Here is a 21,278-nt window from a genome sequence, read left to right as displayed (position 1 = left end):
AACCCTATTGTAACTCAGTATATATATATACACATACAGAGAGAGAGAGAGAGAGAGACAGATAGATAGACAGATAGATACCAATATCTAATGTGAAAATTACTAGTAATTTGAATGAATTTCCTATTAAGCCTTCACTAATAACTGTGCCAAACAACTCAGTAGTCAAAAACTATGAAACCAACATATTCTTTTTCTAACAAAACAACGTCAAATCAACAGAACATCACAACAGAATCCCTAAATCAAGACCATTATTAACAACTGTAAATCCTCCTACAGCTTTCAATTTACAGCCTCCAATATTGGCACAGACCTTCAGAATGTTATGACTTAGATTGCTGTATCTTTTTGAACTGATTGGAGTTACAGTTTTCCTGTAGCGGGCGATCAAATATTCCAAAACTCCCACAGACTTACATTAATGGAATGTTTAAACGGGCCAAGACTATTCAAACACCAACTATACAAATTTAAATTCTAAATAAATTCTATCCATCCATCATACCATCCACCCACCCATCCATTCATCCATCAATACCATCCACCCACCCATCCATTCATCCATCATACCATCCACCCACCCATCCATTCATCCATAATACCATCCACCCACCCATCCATTCATCCATATACCATCCACCCACCCATCCATTCATCCATCCTTAATACCATCCACCCACCCATCCATTCATCCATAATACCATCCACCCACCCATCCATTCATCCATCCATCCATAATACCATCCACCCACCCATCCATTCATCCATAATACCATCCACCCATCCATTCATCCATCCTATCCATCCACCCATCCATTCATCCATCATACCATCCACCCACCACATCCACCTATCCATCCACCCATCCATCCATCCATCCACTATCCATCCACCATCCATCCACCCATCCATCCATCCACCCTCCCTCCTCCATCCATCCATTCATCCACCCATCCACCATCCATCCATCCATCCATCCATCCATCCATCCATAATACCATCCACCCACCCATCCATTCATCCATCATACCATCCACCCACCCATCATCATCCATCCATAATCCATCCACCCATCCATTCATCCATCCATACCATCCATCCACCCATCCATCCATCCATCCACCTATCCATCCACCCATCCATCCACCCATCCATCCACCCATCCATCCACCATCCATCCACCTCCACCCATCCATCCACCCCACCCATCCACCCTCCCTCCCACCCATCCACCCATCCATCCATCCATCCACCATCCATCCATCCATCCATCCATCCACTCCATCCATCCACCCACCCTCCCTCCCTCACACCCATCCATTCATCCACCCACCCACCCATCCATCCATCCATCCATCCATCCATCCATCCATCCATCCATCCAGCCCTCCACCCACACATCCATCCATCCATCTATCCAAACACATACACCCACCCATCCATTCATCCATAATACCATCCACCCACCCATCCATTCATCCATCCATCCATAATACCATCCACCCACCCATCCATTCATCCATCCATAATACCATCCACCCACCCATCCATTCATCCATCATACCATCCACCCACCCACACATCCACCTATCCATCCACCCATCCATCCACCTATCCATCCACCCATCCATCCACCCATCCATCCAGCCATCCACCTACCCTCCCACCCACACTTCCACCCATCCATCCACCCACACTTCCACCCACCCTCCCTCCCTCCCTCCCACCCATCCATCCATCCATCCATCCATCCATCCATCCATCCATCCATCCATCCATCCAGCCCTCCACCCACACATCCATCCATCCATCTATCCAAACACATACACCCACCCATCCACCCTCCCTCCCACCCACACACACCCTCCCTCCCACCCACACATCCATCCAACCTCCCACCCATCCATCCATCCATCCATCCATCAGGTCGCTAAGGAGGAAATTCAACAGTACATTGTGTGTGATTTTTTTTCCCCTAAAGTTGATTAGTGATTTCTCCGCCTGACTTCTATGACATTTTCTCGCCTTTAATAATGGCTGGAGAGAGGGTGCTATGCAGCGAGACAGACACATGTCAGTGCATGCCAAAAGTAATCTTCGCCAATCTCTTAGCAAGCCCTGCTGTATCACTGCTGACCCACAATTCATCACTCTGCACGGGCCTGACAGCCATTCAACCCCCTTTTAGATCCAGAACCAACACACTTAGAACATTAACTCTAATTATATTTGGTCTGAATTGGGCAAGCAAAAGAGATTAGGTCAACATACAGATACAAGATGCAGTGTTTGATAGTGAACACTGGAAACGGGTTTCCAAAAATAGTTTCCGTGTGAAAATATGGAAGAGTTGATTGGTTCCATCATCTCAACATGTCCTTACCAATGAAACGCTGTGACTGCCTCCTGCACATTCTTAATTATGTCCCTATAATAAAGCAATTACAATGCAAACGAAAAACCTTTGTTTTATTGACATCCACCTTAACACAAACTAATTATCTCAAACCTCCCACCCCCAAACCGCCTGCCAATACACGCATACACTGCAGAGAGTTCATTAGCATAGATAGATAGATCAAATAAACTGATTAGACTCTAATTGGCCCTCCGTTTAAAAACAGAACAGATGACAGATGGTGAAGCTGAGCAGCAGTGTGATTCTTCTCTCTCAGAGTTCAGAGCTTTGAGGGAACACAGTTCTAGATTTGATGAGTGTGAAAAAACCCACGCACAGCAGAGAGAACTGTCCCATCATTATAGGCATTACATATAGAGTTGCACAGAAAAGATATCTTGAAACAGAAACTGTGATTACATAAGCAGATCTCTTTACCTTTCCATAGTCGTCAAACTCAGTGAAGAGCTCCAAGTTGTCATCTAAACTGTCTCCTGAAGACTCCATGATAAGACCAACACCATCATCAAGAATCTCCTCTGCAGACAGACAATTATCAGAATGATTATAGTGACATGAGGGTGTCAAAATCCATCACACAGGATCTAAAGCCAACTGCAATGAACATCATGATGTGGACGGATTAACTTTTGGCTGATAAAATATGTTAGGACTCTCTAATACGCTCTTGATTGAAAACACATTGATTTAATCCACACTGGAAATGTAAGCGCAGCGTAGTTCTAGCGGGAAGACTAGCAGCTGTACATCATCACACCATTAGCGGGGTAACTCCAAGAAAATCACATGTAAGTCATTGCTTTATAAGTAATCAGATAATTTGGTAATCAGAAGGTTGTTGGTTCGATCCCCACAGCCACCACCATTGTGTCCTTGAGCAAGGCATTTAACTCCAGGTTGCTCCGGGGGGATTGTCCCTGTAATAAGTGCTCTGTAAGTCGCTTTGGATAAAAGCATCTGCCAAATGCATAAATGTAAATGTACAAGTCTGCTCACAATCTATCACATTGCTGTTCCAGTGTGCCAACAAGGCAACCTCCACCACCCCACCACCACCAGTTGAGTCCCGTCCTGCACGGGGGTAGGCTCCTCGACCCTGCCTCCTATCTCCGGCAGGATATGACGTTTCCGAGTACAACTTCTTTGGACCGCCAGACGGGGCCTACGCCAAAGAGAGACATTACCTTTCTGTTTTTTATCCATCAAATAAATGTAATCTTAAAATATCACTCAAGTCTGCGAGTCCTCTTGATTTCCTCCAACGCAAACAATGCTTTTTGAAAAAGCTCTCCATTACAGCATATTTTGGAAAATGATGACATTGAAACTGAAGTTTCAGTGTGGATATGTACATTTACATTTTGCCAGGCCGATTAATTAGCCGATATTTGGCCGTTTTGCAATTATCTGCATTCGCCGATAACACTTTTCGTTTGACCGATAAACAGAAGTGTTGTCAGTTTTAAAATTGACCAATAGATCTGTCAATGGATGGTCAACAATGTCTGTTTTCAAGATTTACCAAATGCAAATTTGAGTAAATATTGTATAAAATAAGTGTTTGCTTCACTTCAGAAGTTTTGTGAAAATCTGATTTGCTGTTGTGTATTATGTTTATCGTCATTTATAATGGCCATCCTGCTCTCCCGATATCAGATTTGGCCATTGAAAAACCCATATCGGTCGACCCCTACATTTTACATTTATATTTATTAATTGAGCAGACGCTTTTATTCAAAGCAACATACAAATGAGGAATACAGCATAAGTGATTCATCCTAAGGAGTCACTAATATGGCCATAATTTGTTAAAACCACTGTAAGAGTCAGCAAATGCACAAAAATAGTCAAATTTGTACTTAAATTCTCATTTAGCAGACAATTTTATACAAAGCAACATACAATACAATGCAAATTAAATGAGTGATCCAAGGTAAAGTGACTTGCTCAAAGACAAAATTGTGATAGTTCGTGTAATGCTCCTTGTGGGGTTCAAACCTGCAACCTTTCAGCTACCAGACCAATTATATTTAACTACTATGCCACACCGCTCGCCATAATTAATCATTTATAACCGCATACAGAATCAACACACATGAATATTGATTAGCCATACATCCTTGAAGCATTTTTGCATCTAGACGGAGAGTCAGATCACTATCTCACCATGACTCTGAGAGAAGATGTCCGTGTAGAGATTGTCCACGGCATCAGAGCGTCTCGGAGGCAGGAAGCAGAGCTGTCGGCGGTCAACAGGGGGCAGAGTGTTCACCGTGAATGACAAGGAGACCTGAGCGAACGCCACCTTCATGTCAGCAAAGGTTAGCGTGCGTGCCTCCTTCCCGTTTAACTGTAGAATCTCATCTCCAGCGTTCAGACCTGCGACCAGTCCAATAATATTGTACATTAAATACTGTAATATTTTAATCATAAATATTTCTTTAGATCTTAAAAATGGATTAAATAAAATGGACTGAGCTTGTGCACAGTTAATAACAAGATATGTCAAATAAGTTGTGTTTAGAGGCACTAGCGAGAGGATAGAAAAATGAAGGTGATGGGGTGGGAATTTGATGCAGGCAAGATTCAAACATGTGGCCCACACATAAGCACAATGGTTAGCATGCATGCTAACCTCTATGACATGACTCTAACCTTGTGTCTTTTAGCTGAAGAAATCAGTTCTGGTTACACTGATCATGACATTGGTAAAAAAAGAGTTTCTAGGTTTTCCTTTTTGCTTTGCTTTTTCCTCCAGCTAGTGGGTTTTTATCCCAGTTTCCAGAATGAAGTGAAATATCAACATCATATCTGATCCTACAGAACTGATCACAGATGTTGCGTGGTGAGACAGATATCTTATTCAACACATTTATTGAGATATCGGCAAAAACCAAAAATAAGCAATAACCAGTGTTGATGGTAATATAAAAAGGTAATCTTGTACATTAGCATTTATTTATTTTTTATTTTTTTTAAATGTCATGTACCTTTAAAACTTTAATATGAAATTGATAGGTGTTCATATGTAAATATGGGCAGTAATTTGTTGTGTGATCTTGCTATGACACAATCTCCATGACGATTTGTGAATTAGTGGTTGACCGATAGTGGATTTTGTCGATACTGATAACTAAGGTGGTGGAAATGTCAGATAATGGTTTAATCGGACGATACTTTTTAAAAATCAATTTATAGAATATTTAATATTAATCCTTTCCTTAATATGACTGGCGCAGACATAGATGCTATAAGAGTCCAAAATGAATAAAATCCCAGATGCAATTTACTGAGCAACCACTAATACCTCTAATAACCATAAAAACAAAGATTTGGTGCATAAAACAGGATATTAATCAATAACCATGTCTGGAATACACATACTTATTTCAGGACTCTTATTTTGAAATGACAAAGACTTGGCTTCATTACAATGCTCTATGCTTAATTATTAGACCTTATTCACACTAGCGCCATCTTTGATTTTTATCTGTATAAAGCTCCTAGATCACATCTGATTTTCCACAACTCATGTTGTCTTGAGTTCTTTGTATAGTTAATATTTTATCAATGTTTTGTCTGTGGAACAATACACTACAACTGCACTACAGCCCATTGAAGATACTGTAGGTCTATCCCTCACAGCCTTGTTGTCATTCCCATTAAAAATGTGATGGTGCTAGCGTGAATAAGGTCTAATAATAGCATATATATATATATATATATATATATATATATATATATATATATATATATATATATATATATATATATGTTAATTCAGTGCAATTCATTTTATTAATAATAACGTGTTAAAAAAATGAACGCAATTAATCGCAATGCCCCCGGAACGTAATAAGGAAGATTCTTGAGAAATGCAAGCTTGTAGTACCACCTGTTTACTCCAGAGGGCAGTAAGTGAAACTTCAGCTGTATGAGCAACACGCAGTTTATACAGTGAAGAAAACATTAACAACCCTTCAGCAGCAGCACAACACAAACATGCGTTACATTCTTGCGTTCAAAACACTTAGTGAAAATCCAAACTAAGAGATCTCAAGATGTGTTTAAAGATTGAGTATTAAACTATATTTAACTTGACACAGTGACCTAAACATTTATGTTTATGACGCAACACACCCGAGACGCTACACAAGCACGTCTGACGTAGGTGTAAATTGACGGTCCTTAAACAAGCCCTCATAATAAATCTCCAACTGATTGACAAATTCACTTGTGAAATGGATTGCTGTGAACTGTGTGTCAATGATTGACTTATGATCAATAATATGGTAATAAACAATACATTGTATTCTAAAGCCGCTTTTTGATTGGCCTTATCAATGATTAACTCTTCTGCCACAAGAATGTAATGCATTTTAATATAATATAAAAAATATTTAATATTTAAAGATAACTATATATAATTATTTCATCATTATATATTGAATTATTGTTATATGAGGGCTTTCTCCATAAATATTTGTATATGCGAGTAATTAATCAGGACATTATGTAATTAATTTGATAAAAAAAAAATTACATTTTATATATATATATATATATATATATATATATATATATATATATATATATATAAAATGTAATTTTTTTTTATCAAATAATATATATATATATATATATATATATATATATCACCAGATTAGGTTTTATATTTTTTTATTATTATGTGCAAGATAAAAAGTTAGAGACACAATATATGTGCTTATGGGGCCCGTTTACATATAGTCACATTTTACTTTGTATGCTTCACTTAAATTTAGAACACTTGATTTATTGAATCAAAATAAATAAATATTAATTTGTGTATATCAAATATTAATTAATATATTAATATTAAAAGTGAGGATAAAAATATAGATGAATATTGTCAATGATGAAAGATTTAGATACAGCAAAAAACTAAAATAAAAATGTTGTAACTGTAGAACAAAAAACACAGAGGAATAAAATTATTTTTAAACGATATTTTGTCGATAGCTCCAAAAAGCAAATATTGGCACTGATTATTTGGTAAAACCAATATATATGTCTACCTCTGTTGTGAATTAACAATGTTTTGCATTGTGAACATTATGTCTACATACTACAGTACATTGATCTCGTCAAAAAACTTTTCTGTCACATGTCCCCTTTAATATATCACATTCCAAATGCAGGCATACTTGCAGTATGACACTTGACTAAATCGGACTATAATCGTCGCTCTGATTCCTTCTTTTGTCGTTGTTCATAGTTCAGAGGGTTGAGAATCATTTTTTAGTCTTGTGAACATCACAGAGCTGAAACTGTTACATAACATCAGGAGCACAGCTCAGATATCACAGCATTAACTTACAGCTTAAACAGATTACAGAAAGAGATGGACAAACTGTGAGACAGGGATGACAAGAAAATAAAGTGCATAATTAGGAGGGAAAAGAGCTAATGAACCTTTAGCAAATGCTAATCCACCAGCTCTGACATCAGTGATATAGAGCTGCTGTATGCTGTCCTCCTCAACCACTGAGATGGAGAAACCTGAAAGAGAGAAACAGACATTTATATTAAACAATGATTGCACGAGCACACTTTTCAAGCAAAACCAGTTTTTGTGTTAAATGGTAAAACAACAGATATCCACTTGAAAACGAAGACAAGTATTTGGACACTTTCTGGTTGCCAAACGTTAGTGGACATGTCCATATTTAATGTGATGAACTATACCTATAGTTATTTTGTCTAGGACACCTTCATGCATCCACTAAAAATGTACTTGAAACCAGTTCATATAAGAGCCATTGCAAAAATGGCACAGAAAAGTTAAAGCAGCATTTTGTTGTATAAATTGAAATGCATCCATTTTTAAGAGTAGCTGAGGTGTGCAGACACTGTTTTAGGACTTTAAAAACATACATTGAATTGCACATTGAATATCAGTACATCAGATTTAAAACAGAGATGGTTTGATGAAAATAAAGGTTTTCTGGCTCTCACCATAGCCGATCATGCAGGATTCATCACGTTCAAACTGTACGACCTTCCTGATCTTACAGCACAGCTCGATCTCCTTATACAGCTGTGGAGGAGAGCATGAGATATTTATTCTATACGTTATTCTATAAGTATAAACAACAGAGACACACATAGACACACACTGCAAAAATGCTTTTCTTCATTAGTATTTTTGTCATGTTTGACAGCAAAAATATCTAAACGTTCTTAAAACAAGATGAAATTACTTGACCAGCAAAATGGCTTAAGAAATAAAGTCCTGTTTTCATAGAAATCGGACAAAATTCTGTGAACTTAGTGCTTAAAACAAGACAAAAAAATATATAAAAATTTGACCAGAGGACCTTTCTCCAAAAAGTAAGATCTTTGTCCCCATGTGCACTTCCAAACTGTAGTCTGGCTTTACTGTGGCAGTTTTGGACAGTGGCTTCATCCTTGCGGAGCAGTCTTTCAGGTTATGTCGATATAGGACTCGTTTTACTGTGGATCTAGATACTTGTCTACCTGTTTCCTCCAGCATCTTCACAAGGTCATATTGCTGTTGTTCAGGGATTAATTTGCACTTTTTGCACCAAATTACATTTCTCTAGGAGACAGAATGCGTCTCCTTCCTGAGCGGTATGATGCCTGCGTCATCCCATGGTGTTTATACTTGCGTACTTTTGTTTGTACAGATGAAAGTGGTACCTTCAGGTGTTTGGAAATTGCTCCCAATGATGAACCAGACTTGTGGCGGTCCACAATTTGTTTTCTGAAGTCTTGGCGGATTTCTTTTAATGTTCCCATGACGTCAAGCAAAGAGGCACTGAGTTTGATGGTAGGCCTTAAAATACATCCGCAGGTACACCTTCAATTCAGCACACCTCATATCAGAAGCTACTTGGCTAATTGCCTAAAGGCTTGACATAATTTTCAGGAATTTTCCAAGCTGCTTAAAGGCTAAGTTTACTTCGTGTATCTAAACTCCTGACCCACTGGAATTGTGATATAGTCAATTAAAAGTGAAACAATCTGTCTGTAAACAATTGCTTGAAAACGTACTTGTGTAATATGTATATATATATACACGGCTGAACTAAAATGAGGGTGACAGCGCGATCACGACAGATCCGGACCCACTGCAGCCAAATGGACATTTCCTTCACGAGACTCACGAGACAAACACGCAGTAAAGAATTTGGCTGAATCCAGCTTCTTTATCGCCAGCACCTTATTAAGCAAAACAAAATACATAACTCATTCTCTGGCAAGTAAAATCAGAATATTTACTCACCAGTGGGTAATAAAATACATAGTTTAGTTACATAGCGAGTAAATCACTTGCATATATGACCAAATTTTGCGCTATGTAGAGGGCTGAAACATCCCCATTTACTTTCATTGAATGGAAAAAGATTGTCTGGGATATTCTTCAAAACATCTCTTTTTGTTTTCCATCAAAGAATGAAAATAATGCAGGTTTAGAAAATAAGTCAATAATTACAGAATTTTCAGTTTTGAGTTTTTGATTCAGTTTTACATTGACTACTTATATAGTTGCATTGACTAATTTTATGGTACTTTTTGTCCTTTTTGGTGCTTGATAGTCACTGCTCATTACATGCTTTCATTGTATGGAAAAGAGCAGCATGAACAATCTTCAAAACACCTTATTTTGGGTTGCACAGAAGAAGAAAGAAAGAAAGAAAGAATGAATCTGAAACAATATGAGGGTGATTAAATAATGGCATAACTTTCACTTTTATGTGATATATTACTTTAAGAGGATCTGTATACTGTATATCATGACTGTTACTATTTGAGAGAAAGAGCGTTTTGATTTAGTGACGTTCTAGCAGCATGATGGGAACATAAGAGGATCTAACCAGGGGGTGGTAGAAAAAGCTTAACTCTAAACCTACCAGATCATAAATGTCCTCCTCTGGTTTAGGGATGTAGAACTGCACTTGGTTTTCAATGAGAAACTTCAACCGCACATAGTGTTTAGTGGGATCTAGTTGATGAGCCTGGAGAGAGACAGAGAGACATGACAGGAGAGACACATTTAATGGATAAAAGCGCACTGCCAAGCCGTATTACTTGGCTGTGCCTATTTTTCAGAGGGCCAGATGGACAGAAATCACACACTAAAGGCCCAAACGCTGATATCAGACAGAATGCAGCATGTTTTTATGTAGCTCTACAGCAAGAGTCAAACAATTAAATACAACAGGCTCCTTTTGTATAACCTATACATTTCGACAGCAGAGACCTTCAAATGTATTTGCATTTCAGTTAAGAATGAAGTGATCTTCTAAAAGCAAAAAACAGGCTTATAACTGGCAAAAATCGAAATACAATACGTTACACATACAATAAGCTTGATTTGTTTGGGAATTATAGAGGATATATTAATGAGTTAAAGGGTTAATATTCTCTACTTTTGTTGCATAAAAGTTTTTCTTGAAGTCCCCTTATAATATTAGTCAAAGTTTCTTTCACCAAAAACAGACATCATTTAGTTTGTCATGACCATTTTCCCGCCTTCTCTCTGACCTATAGAATTAAACAAGCTGTTTTTGCTACTGTACCTAAAGATGTCCTAAGATGATATGTAAACAACCGCTGATTGGCTAACCTCAGCATAACGAAACATTTATGAAATTACAAAACCACTACCAAATGTAGAAAAACTCATTCGGAACGACATGTTTTTGTGCATTGTAAACATGAAAGTATTAACAACAATGACATTAGAATGAATTTGAACTAGTTAAGCAATTAAATCTGATATAAAGAGGATGTTGTTCTAGTGTTTTCTGCGTTACCTTGCAGATAGTCTCTAGAATATCAAGAGCTGACTCTCCCGGCTGGATGATGGCTAACACAGGCTGGTCGTTTGGCAGGCACACCCATGATGGAGTGAGGTAGTCTTTGGACCAGATGTCATGATCTGTGCTGGGTCTTGGAAGAACTTTCACTGGGGTCTTGGAGTCTTTCTGTGGTGTGAGAAATGAATGCACAGAGAAGCTACAGCTGTGAATGAACCAATCATATTAATCATATTAATTTCACTACTGAAGATATCCACAAATATTTTAAGTGTAGCATACAGAATGGTTTCTAGCATAATACCTAATCTGTTTAGAATGGAATACTAGCATACTATTATATGGATGGATGATAAATTGATGGATGGATGGAAAAATGGTTAGATGGCTGGATGGATGGATGGATGATGGATAAATTGATGGATGGATTGTGGAAAAATTGTTATATGGATGGACAGATAAATGGATGGATTTATAGCTGGAGGGATGGATGGTAAATGGTTGGATGAATGGATGATAGATTAATTAATGAATGGATCGATAGAAAAATGGTTAGATGGATGGATGGATAAAAAAATCATTTGATGCATGATGGATGGATGAATGGAATACTAATAAATTGGTGAATGGATGGATGGATGGATGGATGGATGGATGGATGGATGGATGGATGGATGGATGGATGGATGGATGGATGGATGGATGGATGGATGGATGGATGGATGGATGGATGAGATAGATAGATAGATAGATAGATAGATAGATGGATGGATGGAAATATTGTTAAGAGGGATGAATGATGGATAAATTGATGGATAGATGAGGGATGGGGAAAATGGTTAAGATAGATGGATGGCAAAATTATTTGATGAATGGATGGATAAATAGATGGATAGAAGAAAGAAGAATTGTTGGACGGACGGATGGATGGATTGATGATTGATAAATTTTACCGATAGATAGATTGATGGGTGATGAATAAATTGATTGATAGATAAATTGATGGAAAATGTGTTAGATGGATGGATATCTAGATGGATGGATGGATGGATAGAAGAATGAAGAATTGGTGGATGGATGGATGGATGGATTGATGATTGATAAATTGATCGATAGATAGATTGATGGGGAAATTTTTGGATGGATTAAATGGATGGATTGAAGAATGATAAATTGGTGGATGGATGGATGGATAGATATCTAGATGTATGGATGGATGAATAGATGGATGGATAGAAAAATTGTTAAGAGGGATGAATGATGGATAAATTGATGGATAGATGAGGGATGGGGAAAATGGTTAAGATAGATGGATGGCAAAATTATTTGATGAATGGATGGATAAATGGATGGATAGAAGAAAGAAGAATTGGTGGACGGATGGATGGATGGATGGATGGATGGATTGATGATTGATAAATTGACCGATAGATAGATTGATGGGTGATGAATAAATTGATTGATAGATAGCTTGATGGAAAATGTGTTAGATGGATGGATATCTAGATGGATGGATAGATGGATGGATGGATGGATATCTAGATGGATGGATAGAAGAATGAAGAATTGGTGGACGGATGGATGGATTGATGATTGATAAATTGATGGGAAAATTGTTAGATGGATGGATAACTAGACAAATGGATAAATGGATAGATGGATGCATGGAAAATGGTTAAGATGGATGAATGAATGGATGGATGAATTAATGGATAGATGGAGAACTCAGATGGATGGATGGCTGAATGATAAATTGAAGGATGAATGGTTGAAAAAATGGTTAAGATGGATGGATAATGGATAAATTGATGGATGGATAGATAGATGGAGGCATGGATAGATGTTTCGTACCATTGATTCCCTGACAGAACCTTCACAAGGGCCTTCTAATGAGCTTTTCACAGTGTCCTCACCTTCTGCAAAAACCTGTTTAAAAAGGAGCATCTAAATTTTAAACAGCACAGATACCCAACAATCTAATACCAGTCATTAATACAGCAGCTTTCACAGAATTGCTTGAGAAGACCCAGCTATTTTATAAACAACTAACCTGATAAACCAACATGAAACTAAGAGATTCTGTTACAGACCTTTTAATGTAAGAATTGTTTTTGTATGCTTGTGCCTATATGATGCTTGTGCATGCATTTTATTTTATCAACCTGTGCACATGTGTAGATAATATGTACTTTACCTGGTTAATACTGGGATATCCTTTGCTCTTTCTCTTGGAGTGGGTGTCCAGACCCCACAATGAGGAGAAACGGCTTTTACGTTTGCTGGTTGAGTGCGACATCGCCTGCGTCCGACGCCGAACGCCGCTTTCAGTGCGAGCTGCCACCTACGGACACAAGACAACTGCATGAAACACGGTAAAACCTTTACACACTGTGTGTCACAGACATCAAACCGACCAGATTCAATGAACTCTTGAGGTTTCTCAACCTCATTGATGAACTTGTCAATCAAAACAACCCTTGATATTGGATAGAAAACAGTGACCTCATTCTCATTGATTACTTCACACTTGCAAATAAATGAATATGTAGAGATATTCATTCATATATAAGCAAATGTGCAAATGCAGAAATAACCCCCAGTGGACACTTGGGTCTGGACGAACTGAAAGTTCAGGGAAGTGTTCTGGCAAGCTTTTTCGGTGTCATTCAAAAACTGTACACGCTTGTTGTGTTGAATGCACTGTGGCATTTCTGTCTCCTAATGGAGAAAAGCACTCTGACTCCATCAAAAAAACAGCTCTCCACTTTTCTGAACCAAGCTATTATTTCTGAAGAATAGCAAACAGGGCCAACAGCACTTCATTTGGGATCAACACTTATCCTTTATTTTTTTCTCTTTCTCTCCATCTCTCCATCTCTCAAAACGCGAGAACCAAATAACACCTCCGAAAAACTGCATTCAAGCCGCAAAGACAAAAATAAAATCTGTATCCCAGTGTCCTGCAGCTCCTTCATAGAACACCAGAGCTGGAGGAGAATCTGAGGAGGGATGATATTGATTAGCTGAAGTCTGTGGCCCACATCCAAGAGGAAATACAATGGCCAACCCTTCCAGTGTGGTTTCTCTTTACACCACAATCCATTATCCACACATACACCAACACTGACGGGTGGGAGGAAACCAGGTTACCGCATATACATTCTCTGTAAAAATAGCGTGACACTGATGCATGTAATAGAAGTGTTATCTCCAGCTACTGCTCAAAATGAATGTTTATATAGATATGGATAAAAAACATTTTTTTAGAAAGAAAAAGGCTTTAGCTGTGGTGCTCAAATGTGCAACACAAGTTGGAATCCAGCTTGCAAACCATTTCCAGTCCCTTTCCACCTCCTCTTCCCACGCAAATGTTTAAAAAGTTATTATCAGTCAAAACCATGACATGTCAGTTAGCAAATAGCCTTAGCAGTTCTGCTCAAATGGGCAACACAATTTTGAATACAGCTTGCAAAATAATCCCAATCCATTTCAGAGCTCCAGACTAAAAATAATACTTATAAGCCATTGGCTCCTTAACTGAAACATTAAGCAGCCAATTGGCTTTTTTTAATCACCAAATCATATAATTGCTCAATTTGGATTGTTTTTCAGAAACAAGAGAAATCAGACGAAAGGGAAGTCAGCTGATAACCCATTAATCTGAGCTTTAATAAACAATATACACTGTATAGTTGAGAAGATATGCAAGTTTGCATTCTCCTTTTGTCTCATCAGTGTTCACAGCGCTTTCATAATTTACACAAATATAAGAGCTCAAAATGTTTATTTTATTTAGGACTATCCTTCAGAATCTACATACGTAGATATTTACATAAAGTATAGTATGCATATATTACTGTGTTGCCTTCTTGAGTATCAATGAATGTTTGCACCTTGTAATAGCACTAAAACTATAAAGCTAGACATTTATTTATAAAGAAGCCCAAATTACACATGGGACTCCTATTTTGAAATATCTGCGCTCCAGTTGTGAACACACTGATGGCTGATTTGCTGAGAAAGTGAATCTGATACAAACTGCTAACCTGAGCTCCTGAGTTCACACCCTCAGTTCTTTACGGGTGCTGGGTTTGTTGTTGAACAGAACGGGTGAAAAGCAGCGTGAGACCCTGGTGCGTGCTCTAAAGATATAACTCTTTAAAACTGCATACGACTGTCACCAATGGCGACTAGATTTTAATTTGTTGTCGCAATCAATTGTTTTTGGTCACATTTGCGACCATATTAGTCGCAGTCTGCAGCCCTGCATTTCCCACACTCTCTACTGATCGTTTCCTGTCCCCTCTATGCTCTTATCTGCACATAGGCTAAGTTTTGATGCTAAAATGGGCAATCCGGGTTCCGATCCAGCTCACAACCATTTCCAATCCTGTTCCACCTCTTTTTATCCACAGCAAATGTTTAAAAAGTTATAATCAATCAAAGCCACAACTAGCGGATAGCACATAGCATTAGCAGAACTGCTCAAATGAGCGCCAATCAAAACCATGACAAATAGATTTAGCGGTGGTGCACAAATGGGAAAGAAGGTTCAAATCCAGCTCGCAACAATTCCAGATGCATTTCCCACACTGTCCATTGATAATTTCATGTACCCTCTATAGTGTTCTTAGTGTTTAGTCTAAGCTTTGATGATAAAATGAGCAAGTCGGGTTCGAATCGAGCTTGCAACAATTCCCAATCCAGTTCCCCCACTCTCTACACATCATTTTCTGACCTCTCTATGCTCTTCTTAGTGCATAGGCTAAGCTGAGATGCTAAAATTGGCAAGATGGGATCGAATCCACATCGCAGCATTTCCCAATCTTGTTTCCTGTCTCTTTACACTTCATTTCCTGCCTTCTCTCTCTGTCTATGCAAAAATAAATATTGGCCAAAAATACAATAAAAAAAAAAGAGGAAATGTGGTTAAAAATTAAATAACTGATAGGAAATGGAGGGATAATTACCAGAGCATGGAACGAGGAAACCGAGAAGATGCCCAGACGGCCCATGGCGAGTTTGGTGGGACGGGAGGCAAAAGCCAGCAAGCGCTTGGGGTTGGGAAGCTCGCCACCCTGCAGACTGGACAGGTAACAGCGGAACCGGAATAGGTCCATGTGAAACTGTTCTAAATTTTGCTCCCACAGGAAAATCTGTGAATGAGAGAGAGAAAAAGTTAGATAAAGGTTAGAAAATGGTTCACATCAGGTTAGTAGCATTGGTAACACTTTATAATAAGGTTCTATACATTAACATTCGTTAACACATTAGGTATCATAAACTAACAATGAATAATATTTTACATTATTCTGTACTTTAATTAACATTAAAGTTTTGTAATTAACATTAACCAAGATTAACAAGTGCTGTAAAATTATTGTTCATTGTTAGTTCTGCGTTAACTAATATTAACTTATACAATTACAAGTTGTAATTATGTTACCACAGCATTCAAGAGCTTCCCAAAAATGTCAGTTGCTTCTATTAAAGATGTCCATGATGCAAACTTTGATGTATTAAAAACAAAGAAGAAGTTTAAATCTATTCTTTGAGAAGACTACAGCAGATGAAGTATTTTGCATTGCCAAAAGCATAGCCAAATATTATCCTGTAAAGACCATTTCATCATATCTGAGAGCTTCCATGCCTGGTTTAGTCTGGTTTGATCTGGTTGTCTAATGAAATGTCGTTTTGGGGGCAGCAGAGTGGGTTTATTCACTATGCCGTCTCCTCCCAGCCACTCTGGGATGGATGTTTTTTTTAGAAGATGCAGCAGAGGGGGGCAGAGGCCCGGGCAATGCGCAAAGTAGCAAACAAGAGCGATACACATTCCACTGGCACAGAGGTCTGGAACTCTGCAGGAACTCCAGCCCGCTGCCATTCAATAGGGCACAATGTGTAACCAGAGTTACCCGATGCTGCCAACATTAAATACACACACAAATACACATGCACAGACAGCCGCTTTGCTCCAACCACTGGGCTTTGTGCCATTTGAGCTCCGTTTCCCACGTAAACATCCATTAAGTGGAACATGAACTTTTGCAGTGATTTCAGCAAGTGAATAAAAGTTCTGTCAACATGTTCTGTGACAGCATCAGAATTACAGTGATGAAAATCTGCACTGAGATAAAACAGCTCAATATTAACTGAGATCAACTGTTTACAGATACAAAGGCTGTTTTAAAGGGATAGTTCACCCAAAAATTAAAACTCTCTCATCATTTACTCACCCTCATGCCATCCCAGATGTGTATGACTTTCATTCTACTGCAGAACACAAATAAAGATTTTTAGAAGGGTATCTCAGCTCTGTAGGTCCATAAAATACAGGTGAATGGTCATCAGACCTTTCTAGCTCCACAAATCACATAAAGGAAACCATAGGACTCCAGTGGTAAAATCCATAGCTATATAATAGGTGTGGGTAAGAAACAGATACAAATTTAAGTCCTTTTTTACTCTAAATCTACACTTTCACTTTTACATCTGATAGTCCTATGTGGTGCCTGTTTAGTTTCACATTCACCTCTGAAAGCGAACATTAAAGTGGATATTTAGTGTAAAACGGGACTTAAATATTGTTCCGTTTCTCACCCACACCTATCATATCACTTCAGAAGACATGGATTTAACCAGTGGAGTCATATGAAATACTTTTATGTTTCCTTTATGTGATTTCTTTGAGCTACAAAGTTCTGGTCACCATTCACTTGGATTGTATGGACCTGCAGAGCTGAGACATTCTCCTAAATATCTTTTTGTGTTCTGCTGAAGAAAGAAAGTCATACACCTCTGGTCATTGCTCATGAGGATGAGCAATTGGTGAGACAATACATTTTTTTAAGTTAACTATTCCTTTAACTGTAACGTTTTATGATTAATACAATTGGCTCTGGTAGATGATGACATACACAGCTTTGCAAAAATAACATGTTCTAACCTGAACAAAACACATCTTGTCACTCTTTGGATTTTATTTGATGTATCATCGCACTAGGTAGCCCCGCCCATAGTGAAATCTCATTAATCAAAAATACCGATCCACATTGCTGTATATTTCTGAAACATGGAGAATCACTGACCTGCTCCAGGATGGTCTTTCTCTTTTTGGTGTCTGTGACTGCGGAGAGCTGCATGTCTCCCATTTTCTTCATCTTCTCATCCATGTCGATCTTCTGCTCAAGCTTACGGATCTCCGCTCGCAGGAGACGCACAGTGTCTTCGCGGTGATGTTGCCGAGCGACCGCTGTGGCGCAGGCTGAGTGGATAGCCGTGATCCAGTTTTCCAGCTCAGTCTGACTGCAGGTCTGTGCAAAGAGGTCAAAGGTCAAAGGTTAGACATTCTGGGTGCAATGACAGGCTATGTTTGGAATAGCATATTATTATACTACTCTAACTACTTCAGCTGTATGCAGTATGTCCTGTTCAAGGAATATTTGGATGATCTTTGACATTTTTGTTCAACACTGCACTGGATACTGCATCATACATATGCATCATTATGCTTGTTACTTATGGGACTTTCCCCTTGTGGCCAGTAGGGGCTGCTAGAGGTCTGACTTTTGATTTGAAGTTCTTGTGAATTGTGAAATGTGTCTTTGTTTTTGTTGTCTCCCTTAAAGGTATAGTTCACCCAAAAATGAAAATTCTCTCATCATTTACTCACCCTCATGTCATCCCAGATTAAGATGACTTACTTTCCTATGCTGAACACAAACAACGATTTTTAGAAGAATATCTCAGCTTTGTAAGTCCATGCAAAATAAGTTAACATGGTCCAAAACCTTGAAGCTAAAAAAAGCACATAAAGGCAGCATAAAAGTAATCCATAATCCCCAGTGGTCAAATCTATATCTTCAGAAGCAATATGATATGTGTGGGTGAGAAAGAGATCAATGTTTAAGTCCTTCTTTAATCAAAATGTCCTTCCTGCCCACTAAGGTGCGATATGCACTAAGAATGTGAATCGCCAAAAACAAATGAAGTAGAACTCTTAGAAGAGAAGAGCGCTTAGGAGGGCTGATTGATAGTTGAGATTTATAGTAGAAAAGGGACTTAAATATTGATCTGTTTCTCACCCACATTTATCATGTAGCATCTAACGATATGGATTTAACCACTGGAGTTGTATGGATTACTTTTATGCTTTTTGAGGTTCAAAGTTTGGTCACCATTCATTTGCATTGAATGGACCTACAGAGATGACATATTCTTCTAAACATCTTTGTTTGTGTTCTGTTGAAGAAAGAAAGTCATACACATCTGGGATTGCATGAGGGTGAGTAAACGATGAAATAAGTTTCATTTTAAGGGGAACTATCCCGTTAATCTATCCCTTGTTACCTAGTTGGTTCTTGTGTATTTTAAACCCTGTCTTTGTCAATCATTGTGACAATAATGTAATATACTACTGTTTGAAAATTTATTTTTGCATAATACACATGGTTGCACATACTATTAAAAAAAATAGTAGGCACTATACAGTATGGAAAGGGGCAAGTTTAAGGTTTTCCATTGAATGGTCATTTACCTGAAAAAGAAACGAGTCTCCGAGTGAGTTACTCAGGCAGAAGACGAAATCTTTTTTGGGGTGTTCTGGGACGGCCTGGACGATGCTGTTCTCAGCCCACACGGCGTGTTTTGGAACGCTGTTGTGGTCAATCCCCGACCGCCCATCCGTCTCGTAGAAAAACAGAGTGCATCCTGTGAGGGCAAATTAGGACAGTCACTCAAGCATCAGAAATTCACAATTATTCATCATGAGTTCAATTAACACAGCCGACTGTCACTCAGTTGCTGTTTCCGGGGGAACAGAGAGAAGCAGGAAAACCAATACGATAGAGTTTTTACTGGTTTATTGATTGAACTCTGCTCTCCAGTGGCCAAAATAAGAAGTTCAGCACTGCCATCTTTAAGAGAATCCAATATAATGCACACACACTTATTGGCTTGTTTGTTCAGCTTTGAGTTTGATCAGTTTTCACACTGCTGGCAAAGACAGAGAGCTTTAGAGAATGTCAATAGTCTTACATTATCGGTATCAAGTTAAAGGGAACATATAAATATTTGTATGCTTGAAATACAAAAGCCTCAATTTTCAAATCTCCCTAGCAGAAGTTAAATACAGATATAGGACAAGCTATTATTCTTTCCCCCATATGGAACAACATAACAAGCTGTCACCTTTTCCTTCTCTATCAAAAGGTTTTATAGGAAGTTGTAAATCCTGTTTATGATGGCAGGCATGGTGTGAAATTAACACCCGCCACCGGCAAGCCAAATGTGGGTATTTTCTGTGAAACAAGTAACAAGTCTCGGATTGACATTTGACAAGAAAAGCAACAACACAAGCTTGGAGAACCTTAAAAAAAAAAAGATGTACTTTTTCCTAGCAAATTGGGAAAGAAAGTTAGACCTAACACAACGACTTTAGGGGAGGCCTAAACCATGTTCCAAAAAACAATCACCATTGTCCAAAATCCATTCACCACCAGTCAGTCTAGTTGGTAGATGAAAAAGTAAATGTTTTAAATAAAAATTGGTTAAATAAAATGTATATTTTGCTAATTAAATCTTATACCTTTTTCATCCATTTGGTCACATTTTGGCTTTAAAAAAATGAGCAAATCACTGTATTCCATCAATAAATAAGATAATGTTCCAGTACAAATGTATTGTTTAATTTTATTTATTTTACTATTTACAAGTATTTACAAAGATTATTTGAACACATGCTAAAACCGGTACTGTTTCTTTTTTTTAACCCCAATTTGGAATGCCCAATTCCCATTACTTAGTAGGTCCTGTGGTGGCGCTGTTACTCACCTCAATCCGGGTGGCGGCGGACAAGTCTCATTTGCCTCCACTTCTGAGACCATCAATCTTATCACGTGGCTCGCTGTGCATGACACCGTGGAGACTCACAGCATGTGGAGACTTATGCTACTCTCCGCAATCCACGCACAACTTACCACGTGCCCCATTAAGAGTGAGAACCCCTAATCGTGACCATGAGGTGGTTACCC

General features: G+C 38.3%; 1 protein-coding gene across 3 annotated transcripts in view; it reads right to left on the bottom strand.

Annotated features, from left to right (window-relative positions):
• The window catches only part of LOC127632196 (rho guanine nucleotide exchange factor TIAM1-like), a 92,798-nt gene that overhangs the window by 30,882 nt on the left and 40,638 nt on the right, over positions 1-21,278 (bottom strand). The window contains exons 6-16 of one of the 3 annotated variants that reach the window (XM_052110795.1): positions 19,784-19,956; positions 18,336-18,560; positions 16,218-16,403; positions 13,442-13,588; positions 13,099-13,173; positions 11,245-11,415; positions 10,339-10,443; positions 8,420-8,501; positions 7,877-7,963; positions 4,589-4,801; positions 2,840-2,940 (exon numbers count right to left, since the gene is read on the bottom strand). In XM_052110795.1, the coding sequence (XP_051966755.1) occupies positions 2,840-2,940; positions 4,589-4,801; positions 7,877-7,963; positions 8,420-8,501; positions 10,339-10,443; positions 11,245-11,415; positions 13,099-13,173; positions 13,442-13,588; positions 16,218-16,403; positions 18,336-18,560; positions 19,784-19,956 (1,565 nt within the window). Of the gene's footprint in view, positions 1-2,839; positions 2,941-4,588; positions 4,802-7,876; positions 7,964-8,419; positions 8,502-10,338; positions 10,444-11,244; positions 11,416-13,098; positions 13,174-13,441; positions 13,589-16,217; positions 16,404-16,693; positions 16,888-18,335; positions 18,561-19,783; positions 19,957-21,278 lie in introns of those variants that run through there. The other 2 variants (XM_052110797.1, XM_052110796.1) reach the window with 2 other exon arrangements.

The sequence above is a fragment of the Xyrauchen texanus genome, chromosome 38, assembly GCF_025860055.1.
Source record: "Xyrauchen texanus isolate HMW12.3.18 chromosome 38, RBS_HiC_50CHRs, whole genome shotgun sequence".
Taxonomy (NCBI): domain Eukaryota; kingdom Metazoa; phylum Chordata; class Actinopteri; order Cypriniformes; family Catostomidae; genus Xyrauchen; species Xyrauchen texanus.
This window is presented reverse-complemented; position numbering and strand designations above follow the sequence as displayed.